General features: G+C 48.6%; 1 protein-coding gene across 8 annotated transcripts in view; it reads right to left on the bottom strand.

Moving 5' to 3' along the window:
- Positions 1-13,130, bottom strand: part of MVB12B (multivesicular body subunit 12B) — a 170,825-nt gene that overhangs the window by 63,478 nt on the left and 94,217 nt on the right. For all 8 annotated transcript variants that reach the window (XM_033122698.1, XM_033122693.1, XM_033122700.1 and 5 more), the window contains one exon: positions 9,079-9,173. In XM_033122698.1, the coding sequence (XP_032978589.1) occupies positions 9,079-9,173 (95 nt within the window). The remainder of the gene's footprint in view (positions 1-9,078; positions 9,174-13,130) is intronic.

The following is a 13,130-nucleotide window of genomic DNA, read 5'->3' as shown; positions in this document are numbered from 1 at the left end:
AGGTTTTTTCCTCCAAAAAAACCAAAGCCACATTGGAAGATTTTATGGAAGTCTCGCCTCATTCTGCCAGGTGCTTTTTTCCTTCCTGCCCCCAAGCCATCATTCTGTCACCTTCCTGAGAAGGCGCTCGTGGGCTGCTTGCCACAGAAAATAGCCCACTTCTAAGAGATGATGCGTGACAGAATGTCTCAGTTTCCAGGGGTGCCGAACTGAGCCGCGCCAGAGAGCCTATTGCAAATTTCTCTGGACTGAGGGAGAAGTTTCCTCTGAGCATCCAGAGCGCTCTGATTCCTGAGACGGAACCTTAGGTATAGAATCACAAAGGGAGCACAGTGCTAGGAAGATGAGGACCACGCCGGGCATGACCCGTGTTTCCCGAGTGATAAGTGTCCACAAATCTTTGGGCTCCTACTCTGATCAGAGCCCTGCACGGGAGATGAATGTGGAGAGAAGTGACATTCCTGCATGCTGCTCGATTTACAAAAGGTGCTTACATCCCAGATCTTCACAGCAAAACTGGGAGAGCAGCGGTGATTACTGTATTATTTTATAGGTATGGCTAACTAGCGATGAGCGACTTGCCCAACCAAGGTAATATCACGCAGAGCCCTTGCACAGCAACAAGGGAGTGCCATTCACATGTGTTGTGCAGTGCACAACCTGTGCGGCTGTCCACAGTGGCTCTGTGTGATAGCCACACGTGCTTCTACCCCAAATGGCCCAGCAGTCATAGGCAGAACCTTCGCCCACAGGCTTCCCGTTGCCGTAGGGAGGAAACCTGGGGCCTGGTCACACGGCAGCTCTCAGGGTCTGCTGAGTGAACAAAGGAATAAATAATCGTCTTCTCTTTGCCTGTAATTACATCCTCCTGGATTCAAAGGGGATCGAAGGCAGCCCCATCCTCTCCAAACATAGCCTTTGCCTTCTCAAGGTGCTCACAGTTGAACTGTCTACAACATAAAATAGTGTGGGAGTAAACCTAGCTGGAAGAGAATCAGAGAAGCTTTGTGTAAGAGGCAGTTTGGAAACAGGCCTTCAAAGACGGGTCAGCAAAGAGGAGGAGGTGGGGCAAGCTGGGCCATCCGACTGGCAGGGGCAAACGCACAGACACAAAAGTGAGGACCCAAGGGAGCGACCCCGGCTGGTGGGCACAGGTGAAGAGAAATGGCGAGAAGACACTAGACAGGTGAAGACTGGCCACCAACAGCCTCAACGCAGGCGAGGCAGGTGTGGTCTGAATGAATGCAGTGGGCTGAGGCGGAGCCTGAAGGTTTGATCTGAGGAGCTGTGAGTTGGGGAGAGGAGTCTGCCACCTGGGCCGAGGACAGAAAAGCCTGGCCCAGGAACATAGGCGTGTAAGGGCAAGGCACCAACACCTGGAACCTGCCAGGCCCAAGCCCCGCCAGCCCCGTGGGCCCTGCCCTGTAAGTGGGAACACTCAACGGCTCATCTTCGAAGCTCAGCTCCAGAAGACTCGCTGGGAGAACTGGACATGGCTATGGACTTAATCCGTGGCATGATCTGGACCCCAGCTGAGGGGTTTTGGGGTCCCTCTCTGTGAAATCCTAGAGGAGGCACCGGCAGAGCGGAACACCTCCGAGAGGCGAGTGTCCCCCCAGCGGCCTGCGTGTCTGCCCGCACACGCTGTTCATTAACTTCGGTGACACAGCTACCACAGCGGATAGTATAAAAGCACATCCAATTAGCTGGGCCTACATGAATATTTGCACTCTTAAATCTTTTGCATTTCGAAAGGGTTAAAGCTTATTATTAGCATATAATTTACAGTCCTTTCTCCCAGGAAAGGAATAATGCACAGTAAATGCCACATTCATTTTAATAATACATGTTACAGTCTGTGCCCAACATCTGCACAAAGGTAAAGGAGACAGATTTTTTTGACATGTCCCACTCTGCCATCTAAACACAGGCTTTTTGTTTCTTAAGTGACGGAAGGTTTAATCAAGAAAGCAGGCAATTCATCAATCGAAACAAGGCAGCGTGTGTGCTCCTGACAGCACACACATGGTTGTGTACAGAGCAAACCTGGCCACCTGTCAAGTGCACCTTTTACATCAGGATATACAAATACACTGTGTGATCAATTCCCCATCCACTCCCATTCATTTCTTCTTTTTCTTATTATATTTTTCTTTGTACTCGATGCTATTGTCAGTCAGGGCAAGAATAGATGGATAGACAAGGAACGCGATGGCTGCGAGGGGTGATGATAACAATTTATGTGCCTTTAAAATGACTTATTTCCTCCTTGATTTGAGCACCATTATGATAAATATTTTTTTCACTTCATTCAGGAATTTCCCCCCTCTGCTATTATCTGTGGCGGCGTCAAACTGATGTCCCTCTCTCGGATCCTTGCCATTCTCCCCCACGCTCACCCACCACCTCTCCGGCCAGCCCTGGGTGATTTTGAAGTCTCAGTGGAAGGTGAAGGAGGCAGGCTCTGAGACACAGGCCACGTGAGTCCACTGCAGACACAGGCCAGAGGGGGAGGCCTGCGATGCACAGGCTGACCAAGAGCACTCCGGGGTTTCCCACCGAACAAGCGGCTCTCCCTTATTTGAGGGTATCGGTTACACAGTCACTCAGCCCGCGCATGGGCTGACGCTGGCCCAGATACACAGGGAAAGGAGAACCACGGGCATGTACACAGAACACCGGCACACATTCTGGAGCGTGACACCGTGCACATTACCCGTGGAGCAGCTGCTGGTGAGAACACCTCACACAGAAGCGAACAGCATTTTCTCAAGCTCCCTATTGGTATTATCTGTTAGCCTTCGTTTTCCAACCCGGCGAAGCTTTATGCTCATTACATCTTAAGTTTATTTTCCATTTTCTAGGTGAGATTTTTTTTTTTTTTTTTTTTTTTTTTTACCTAATTGAAAGGTACAAACAATGTAATCACTATAAATGAAAGGAAAATATGTTTACAGTTGTTTGGTATGCTGCAGATGAGTTTTTAAAGGATCACTTATGAAATATACAGATTTTTTTTTCATAATAAGATGAAGAGCTGGTGGCAGAAATTTTATCCAACTGGATGAAATATATAAATCATGAATTTCATAATACTGATAATTAAATGTCCATCTTCCAATTTAAATGAGGACTAGATTAAAACTGCATGGAGAAGGCTGATATTCAGAAATCATTAATTATTTTTAATTGCTCTGCGCTTTCCTGGCCTGATGTCAGACTTACATGGTTCCTGCACGGTTCCGTTTCAGATAAAATCCTGCTTGACTCGGTACGAGTATCGTGAGCTAAACTCACGAGCGGATGGACTCAGACATGTCCACGCTCACATGTTTCCTGGTGTCAAACATCTTGAAAGGGGCCTGGTTTTTAAGAGGGAACAGCTGTGGAAGGCAATAAGCTGCCTTTTTCCAGCAACCAAAAAGAACACGGAAAAAGCCAACAAAGCTAAAGGCGGGGTGACTAAACCCCGCCCCAAGTCGGCCAGGTTGGTTCTAGGTTGTGGCTTTTGTCCTGTTGTAACTGGGTGTCCCTTTCACTCTCAAATGTGACGATGTGGGCAATAAAGTATATGGTCAGCCTAATGCTGACGGATAAATGGAGATGTCAGCAAGGCGATCTGCCTGGGCACTAAAGGGAAGGAGCCAGAGCCCCACAGTCCCCTGCACTGTGAGGCCTCGGGCTCATCCTGAATTCGTGGGGTGTTTAAGATTTTTGGTTTGATCACATGCCAGTTTTAATGTGCATTGATGCAATCTTACTATTTTATACTACTATGTCAATTTTTTCAAAAGGGAGAAAAGTAAGTTTTCTTCGGTAAAAATTCTTCACTTGGTGACAGAAATCAGTTTATAACCACTACCACCAAAACAAAAGACTACCGTGTTTTCCCGAAAATAAGCCCCAGTTAAGATCGCCAGCCAGACGGACGCATTTAGTACATTATGACGATGTTCCAGAAGAAGATGACATGATTGTATTTGAATAAGTGTAGACTGTTGTACAGGAAAAAATAAGACATCCCCTGCAAATACACCCTAATGCATCTTTTGGAGCAAAAATTAATATAAGACCCGGTCTTATTTTCGGGGAAATACAGCATAGGACCCAGTCTTATTTTCGGGGTTTCTCATACCTACAGTCAACTGTTCATTAAGTAAAACCTGCCATAAGACCAACAAGAGACATCCCAGGTTAGAGAAAGCAGTCCTGGGCACCTCTTGGCTGAGTGCTCCTTACTGGAAGCTTCTCACACAGGTATGTCCCTCAGGTTGGACAAGAGGTGGGGAGCTCTTGCTCCCCAATATCCCCCAAGGTCTCTAGTTCCTAAGGCACTGACGCCCAGCCCAAGAACATTTCTGAAGAAACATCTTACTCAACTCCCAAATACTTTAGGGGTTCAAACATGAGCAGAGTCCCCAATACATGGTCATACAGGTGGTCCTTATCAAACTCACTGAAAAGCAGCTGTTCTGTTGCTCACAGCATCTTACGGGGCCTGCTTTATGAGAACTACTCTTTTTAGTGAATTCTGCAAGTCTCCTCCCGAGCAACAAGCTTGTCTTTACAGCATCCATATGGCAGTTGTCCTGACTCACAATCAAATCCAGAATCCCCTTCATGTAAGAGCCCACCCAAAGCTGCACCCTACTTTTCTCTCCTATTTTTTCATTCACTCTTATTTTTCTCACTTCCATTTTCATTCTGTTACATGTATTTCTGGAGCTAACAAAAATCTTTCTGGAATAGGTGGAATAGAAATGAATGAATGAATGGTCAGTCATCTAAAAAATTTCTCAGGAAGAAACGTGCAGAATGCCATCAGTTGGGACTAAAATAGGAGACTTTTCATGAGAGATAAGATATTCTTCAAAAGAAAACTAACAACCATGAAGAGAGCTGACAAGGAAACTTAGGAGTGGGGTTTGTGGTAGAATCTAGAGAAATCAGCATGGTCCCGAAGAAAGCCCTCCCAGGAGGCAGGCGCTTGAAGGTACATAATGAAGGGGAAGCATGCGTTAGAATATCACTAGGAAAGCTGCCCTTTACCAAAAGGAAGAACAATATAAAAAGTCATTTAAAAATTAAGTTTGGAGCAAGAAGAGGAAGAACAGGAGCACCCGTTGCTTAAGACTGATGACAAAAACCAGGCGTTGGCAAACTTTTTCTGTAAAGGGACAGATAGTGAATATTTCAGGTTTTGTGGGTCTCATGGCCTCTGTCACAGACACTCAGTTCTGCCATTGTAGTGTGAAAGCAGCTACAGACAATTTGTAAAAGAACGGGCAGAGATGCATTCTAAGAAAACTTTTTTTATGAACACTGAAATTTGACTTTCATATACATTTCACGTCACTAAATATTGTTTTTTTTTAATGTTTTTTCAACTATTTAAAAATATGAAACCATCCTTAACTCACAGGTCATATAAAGATCTGGCCACGGGCCCAGTTTGCAGACCCAAATACAGACCAAGGGAGCCAAACCAGGCACCTACCATTTTATTTCTGTCTCCTCTTTCAAGGAAAACTGTACTCAAACCCTAAGGACAACATGGTGATGGGGGATTTGAAGAGCAAGAAAGGTGAGGGGGTGGCTCGAGCAGCCAGGTGCTTTCACACTCAGTCTAGAAAATTGCATCCGTAGGGCAAGAGGAGCGGAAAAGATGCTGATGGAATTTTGGTCGCTGCTCTTTGAGGAATGTCAGTGGACAGGAGGTTTCAGGGAACTGGACAACAGGGAAAAAATCACACTCTCCAAAAGGGGCAATAAGAAAATTAGCATATGATGAGTCAGGACTGTGAGCACGCAGAAAAGACACAGTGATCACGGGGGCCAGCCAGGCTTACAGGAACACACCAAATGAACATCAGGTCTGTATTTTTTCTTATTACAAAAGCAATATATGCTATCATAGAAAAATGAGACACTGCAAAGAAACAAAAAGAAGAAAAGAGCAGACAAGTCCAGTGACAACCCCTGTAAACATCTTGGCACGTATCTGTCCACGCTGCACGTTCTGGTTTGTCACTTCATAATATTTATGCACATCTTTGTTTCTAAGTCATCATTGTTTGATGACTGAAAAGTGAAGGCCATTGTGTAGATGTCGCAAAATTTAACCATTTGCCTTTGTTTTGGACATTAAAGATATCCACGCCCATCCCTTTTTTGGAGTATTATTTTTAAAAAGCATCAGTGCTTACCCTTGTGGATAAATCTGTTTGCACATCGGTATTTTTTAGAAGAAATTCCCAGAAAAGGAAGTGTGAGGAGGAAAGGTGTGCTTCATGGCTATTTTGATTAGGGTACACGATGGCAGAGCAAGGGACATAAGTTTCTCAAGATTTCAGCATTCAGTCAGTAGAAGTCCCTCACCCCACTTCTGTGGGCAACAGGAAACTACTGGCTGGACTGTGCAGAATGGCTGTCACGTTTTGGCAGACAGGATGCACGGTACCCCAAAAGGCTGGATGGATATGAATGCACAGGAAGACAGAGCCCACAGACGGAATGGGCTCACTGGAGGTGGTGGCCCCAGACGCTGCAGGTGTTCAGGCAGCCGGTCGGGCTGCTCACCTGCCCCGGAGTCATAGGGGGTATCCCTGGGCAGGGTAGACCCTGGGCTGAATGGTTTCTTTCCTCCTTCCCTTATTTCCTGAATGCGTCTGGCCCTGGGGACGGAGCTACATACTGTCCCCACCGATTTCTGCAGCAACTCTGAGCAGTGTCTTTCCCTTTGCAGGTATGGTAGAGGTGAATGGTCTTAGTGAAAGGTACAAGAGAAGAAATATATTAACAGGTATGTCCTTGGGAAAACATTTAAAAGTAAATATTCCTTTAATAAGCACACATACAAATTAAATGTGGGCTGCTCTTCAAAATTCTAATTACACTGTTTGGACATCTACTTATCTTAGGAAGAACTACAAACTCAGGGGTCAAATGGTTTCAGGAACGAGCCAGAGCTTTGCACCAAAGGCTCGGTTCCTGAAGTCTGCAGTGAGCCTGTGCCGGAACCGGTTCGGAAGCAGAACAGTCTGATGATTCATTTCATTACCAGCAAAGCTCCAGCTATCATGGCATCGCGCACGCGGCAAGAGCTAGGGCCTAGGGCACACTTTGCCTTGACTGCTTTTGGAACCAACCACTGAAACCTTAACTTCACAATACCAAACTGAGATGTGCCACTTAGTGCCAAATACTGTTCGTACAGGGTGGGTGTGGCCTCTGCTCCCTTCCAGCCAGGACGACTGGCAGGCAGGCTGCCGGTGGGTAGGCGGGCAGGCTTCCCAGCTGCACCATGGTTGCCCAGTGCTGAGCTTGCAGGCCTGACGGAGCCAGCGGGTCCTGCAGGGAACTTTCTGGCAGCGTCACAACAAAGCAGTCCTGGACCCTGGCAGAGCAATTTGGTGCTTGCAGCCTTCGAGGAGGCCTGAGCTGCCTGCTGCTGTGGGCTGCAGCCTCAACTACCTCCGTTTGGAAGATAAAATCCAATTGACTGCCATTTACATAAATGTAACAGGAAGTTTCTGAATGGCTTCCCCTGTGTCTTGAGGCTGTTACCTCGGTATTGCTAAACTAACAGCTGAAATGAACCCAGACAACACCTCATCAAAGCCAGGGGGTGAGGAAGCAGTGGTCCAGAGGCAGACAGGAGCATTCCTGCCAAACCAGAGGAGATTTCAGTCTGTGGGCCCTTTTCTGCAGAAACGTCAACAGCTGGGAAAGCCATCAGAGAAGCCAGGGAAGAGGGGGTGGGGGGGAACCGAGCACTCTGGCTGGAAAAAGATTTGCAAGCTGGAGGAAAAAAGTCATCTGCTTTGACTGAGCCTTCCTGATGTGCATTCGGAACGGGGTCGCCCTGCTGGATTTCACAGACCTGTTTTGCACCACTCTGCCACTGAGCGTCTGGGGAAATAGTCAGCTTTTCTACAAAATAGGTCATCTTTCCACACTTGTTATGCTCCTTGTCGACTCTGCTGAAATAGCCACAGCGCAAAAGCAATTCTCCCTGGAGATGCTTTTCTTAGGCATGTTCCCTCCACCCTTTGGGAGCCTGACTCCTGGAGAGCAGCCAGGGACGAGGGGTTGGAGAACCTCCCTGTCCTTCCCTCTCCCCAGCAGGTGTGCCACCCAGAAACGGAACTGGCTTTTGCTTATACTTCCAAACCTATTAGGGAGTGATCATAACAAGGAAAACTAATACTGACAGGAATTACACCATTGTTCTAGTTCATCTATTTAGCGACCTGAAGTTGCAATTTTTAGAAAAAAAGATTACCTTTTAAATAACAGATTCATTATGGTACATGAATGAATGCCATGTTCCCGTGTTCAAAATGTCACTCACCATTAAGGGTGTGGGCTGGTAAGTGGCACCGATTTGCCACTTCCCCTTAGACACAGACACCCCTGACTCGAGGCCCAGTAAAATGGGAGGCAAGTTTGTGGGTTTCCTCGGCTCTTAGCAAGTCACCTGCCTGGCCAGGCACCTAATGAATCTCAATTCTGTAATAAGGCTTGTAAGTTTCTCCTCCCTGGGTGAAGGTGAAGAGGAAAACTGGGACTGATGAAGTTCCTGCCAAGGTAACACTACCAATTTCAAGGCCGACTTCAGAAATCACAGACTCATTCGACCGGGGTGTGACGGGGAGACCGCCAATGTACCCTCTGGCCACAAACCTGCCTTTGAGAAATGAGAGGTGAGGACAGACTTGGGTATGGGAGGGCAAGGGGACTGGCCTCCGCTCTGTGCTGCTTGAGTCCCCATGGGAAACCTGCCCTGGATTTGGCAGGGAACAATGCGCTGACTATTCTCTGGAAACCTCCCTTCAAGCTTGTGAAATCCACACATTGTTTTTCATCATTAGTTTTAAAACATGCGGAGTATTTGGCCCTTCTCTAAGTGCTTCAGTGACACAAAGGAAAGGGGAGGCCTGGTCCCTAAGGGACCGGGCCCCTTGCAGGGGAAAAGAGAGAGAAATAAGACGGATGCCATCAGGAGCCAGGAAACAGAGAGGGAGGTAGTGCCAGGACACAGCGGTGGTACTGGCTGTTGGCAGGGGCCCCACGTACCTGATATGGCATACAGATTGGAGTGCTGGTACTCATAGTCAGCCCGAGTGCTGTTCCGGCCTCGGAAGGTAGCGGGGAGCGTTAGTGAGATGTGCCTGAGGAAGAGACAGAGGAGACAGGAGGTTACAGGGAGCCTGGAGCATTCCCCAAGGCTCAGAAAGCCCCCGATGGCATTGACTGCCCACAGTGGTGTGGAGCAGGACTTCTCCACCAGCTCGAGTCCCCCCAGGGAATTCAGAAGCTTCCAGACATCAGTGGCCACATTTTTTCACACCAGGAAAAACATCCCGGGCATACCCAAGGTACTTCAAGGCAGTGGGCAACTTAATCCAGGTGTCTGCCCACCAGGCAAACTACACCAATGGGACCAGAACACTCAGGCTCTGAATATGAGCCTTGGTTTGTTCCACCGTCTAATTCTATTACCCATCCATTGGCTCTACATCTGCCCCGCAGGGCTGCTGAGGATAAGAGCAAGGGAAGCACATTGAACGAAGGTGTTGGGTATTACTATCACCATGGGAGTCCAGGAAACTAATGACCACTGAGCTGGGGATGGCACACTCCTCCGAATTGCTTGTCTGCGTGTCCCCCTCCGGTGGGAGCACACAGTAGGTGCTCAGGAAAGCACCGTCGATGGACCAGCATGTATTTTATGGCACAGGTGTTGGCCATTAAAGCTCACAATGTATACAGAGCATAAGTGAGTATTCAATGGAAGCAAATAATCCATTTGGTGTGGTCGTCAGCTGCTTTTAGTGAATGTGGAAAAGCAAGAGTAAAATAACAGGAGAAATATTTAAAACCCAACAGGTCTGTGGGGAAAATGACAACAAAAAGACCTTTTCTTGGTATGAGAGGGGGTTGGTTTGAAATAGCCTGAGCTTTGGCCACACTCAGTCATTTCTAAAAGGGAGGAAGTATTTACTACACAAAGAAGGCTTTACTTTTCACACATTGTCTTTTTCACACAACAAACAGGGGACCTCCTAGAACAACTCTTGCACATAGACTCCTGGGAGGGAAGGTTCTCCAGGCGTGGTCTGTTCCCATAGAGCCAGGAGTGAGCAGGAACCTCCCGGAACGAGATCAGCTTTGAGGGGCATCTGGTTTGCTGGCTGCAGAATGAGCACTGATGGCTGAGCCGCCAACCAGCCGGGCTGGCCAACCAGTGGGGCTTTACTGAGCACCGACTGTGTGCTCAGAGCTGCAGGGGAACCAGAAGACACAAAGCACATGGACACGTGTCCACTGGGCAATCTGACACGTGGGTAGTGAGTATGCACTGGCTGCTCATTACTGATGCCAGCTCAGGGTCAGGGTGAGTTCCCTGAAGGAGGTCTCAGGCTACATACAGGGGATTAAGGTGCAGGAACAAATCACTGTGCAACATGACACACTCGTAGGGGAATAAAAACTGAGTACTGAGTGAGCACCGAAGGAAGGAACAACACATTCGGAAAACGGGACACTGCTTCTAGTGACACCTTCTCAGAGGAGGACATGGACGTTAAAGGAGTAAAAGGGGCTCACTGGGTAGTCAGGGAAAGCTGACATTCTGGCATCGTGTTAGGGTACACATGGGATAAGAAGCTGGAAAGGCAGGCTGGGGCCAGATTGGAAAGGACACCAAATGCCACACCAAGAGGTTTGGGTTCCGTGCCCCAGTCTGAAGGTCCCCACCTCTGTTCCGCCCATCCGACACAGACAAAGGTATAAGAGCTGCCTGGGAACTTGCTAACAATACAGCAGCACGGCCCCGAACTGGGTGAGTCCGGTTCTGGGCCTGGGGTGCAGCCCAGAAGTCTATTTCTAACAAGCTTCCGCAGTGACTGAGGCCAGGCTTGGGAACCCGAGCGGGTGAGGAGCAGCTGCAGAAGGGTTTCCAGCAGTTGATCAATGCCTCTGACCACAGCACTTAGTCGGTGAGGCTGAGCAAACACAAGAATGAATTATTGACTGCGGTTGCGGTTGAGCAGAGCTAAAATGATGACAGGTGACCCTGCAGCGAGTGTCGCCATGTGCCAGGCCCTGGGGTAGGCAGAGCTCACGCGTTCTCCTCCGGCTCCTCACATCGTCCCCTACAGGGGGGACAGGGCTAGCTGTGTCATGCAGGACCCAGTGCAAAACGAAAAGGTGGGGCCCTGGTTCCAGTGTTGTTAAGAATTTCAAGATGGTGACAGCAGAGCATTAAGCCAAGCACGAGGCTCTTCTGTGCATGGGGCGCTGTGGGAGGTGCATTGGCCACACGGTCAGGAAGCCACCTGGGGCAGGTGCTGTCACTGCGCCCACTGTACCAGGGAGGAGATTTCTGGGAGCCAGGGGAAGACTGTGCTTCAGGGCTGCCACACCCTAAGATTTCTAAACCTTGAATGACCTAAAAAGGTACATCCCACCTACGGACACAAAAACACCTGTGCGCCAGGGGCCAGAGGCATCCAGGAAGGCTCACGGAGAGGGGTGGCAGCAGAACTTCAGAAGACAGGTGGACAAGAATGACAGCCAAAGAGGCCAGCCAGGGCTCAGAGGAGAAAACGGGGCCAGCCCAGCTATTCCGTGGCCGAGAGAGTACCTGGCAGATCCGTGGGGGACTCAGCAGCGGCAGGACAGGCCAGCCCGGCTTTCCCAGAGCTCAGCTTGCAGCAGGGGTCATGCAAACATCCACAAAGTTACAGGACACAGGACACTTGCTTACAAATGTGATTATGCGAGGAAAGCAGGACGACTACAGCGCTGTGCAGGGGCTCTGAAGGCTTCCCCAGGCCTGTGTGGGTGGAAAGGTGAGCATGGGCAGGGGGAGGGGTGCAGCAGGGAGCAGCGGCGGCAGCGCCTGGAGGCTCAGGCCTCCTGAGTGGCAGGAAGGGTGGCTGAGGGAAGACCTGGAAGGAGTGGGGATGGCCAGGGCCTGAAGGCCAGGCAGAGGGTGTGGGACCGGGGGACCAGGCTGAGGAGGGCTTGGGGCCACAGCTCTCAGGGCCCTGAAGTGAGTTTTGACTTCATCCCGAAGGGGTTTGAAGCTGGGACAAGATCTAATTTGAAATTTTGAAAGATTGCCTGTGTAGATGCCTGATCACTGCACTGTACACCTGAAGCTGAAGCTGAACAATAATGAATGTCAACTATAATTACATATATATATATATATATATATATATATATATATATATATATATAGTCACAAGTGGAGTACAGCATTAGGAATAGAGACAGTGGAAATGTAATGGCTGTGTGCGATGTCAGAGGGGTAGCAGATTGGGGGAGGGAGGTTATCACTTTGTGACGGATATAAATGATAAATGTCTAACTATTACATTGTTTTGTACACCTGAAATAAAAAAAAGAAAGAAAGAAAGATTGCCTGCCTGGCGGAAAGTAAGGGAAAAAAAAGCAAAACGAAACGGAGATGTCAGAGGGATAGGAATGGAGCAGCAGATAATGATGGAGAGCATGAAACCACCAACACATGTTTAGTACCTACTGTGTGCACACCCTCAACAATTACTGTCGAAATGACCAGCTGCAATCCTCTAACCCAGGGGGGTCCAAACTGCGGCCCATGGGCCAACTGCAGCCCGCAATCCATGGTTAATTGGCCCGCAGCAAATTCCAAAAATGTATTTAGTTTACTTAAATAAACCAGGTGAGGCAATACATACTTCACCTCGAGTGAGTGGCCCGGCTGTTTGTGTATTTTACCGCATATGGCTCTTGGTGAAAAACGTTGAAAAAGGTTTGGACACCCCTGCTCTAAATGAACAATTTTGGGACAAGTGTACGGCACGTGGACTTAAGAAGAAGGATGTAACAAGAAGGCCAGGTGCCTGGCTTCTCAGCTGCCCCAGGCCCAGCACGACTTCCTGGTCTGAATTTCCTCACCTCTCCGGGACCTCAGATTTTGCCTGGCGGACCACATCCTGCAGCTATAAAGGCATCTGGTTTGCTGGCTGCAGAGTGAGCACTGATGGCTGTGCACCTTCCTTGGCCTGTTTCTCTTTCTTCCTCTCAGATGGTCCTTTCTGGCACCTCCTCCAACCTTGTAACGGCTGCAGTTT

The sequence above is a fragment of the Rhinolophus ferrumequinum genome, chromosome 12 (genome assembly GCF_004115265.2).
Source record: "Rhinolophus ferrumequinum isolate MPI-CBG mRhiFer1 chromosome 12, mRhiFer1_v1.p, whole genome shotgun sequence".
Classification (NCBI taxonomy): Eukaryota; Metazoa; Chordata; class Mammalia; order Chiroptera; family Rhinolophidae; genus Rhinolophus; species Rhinolophus ferrumequinum.
The sequence above is the reverse complement of the archived record's forward strand: the minus strand, read 5'-3'. Positions and strand labels throughout refer to the sequence as shown.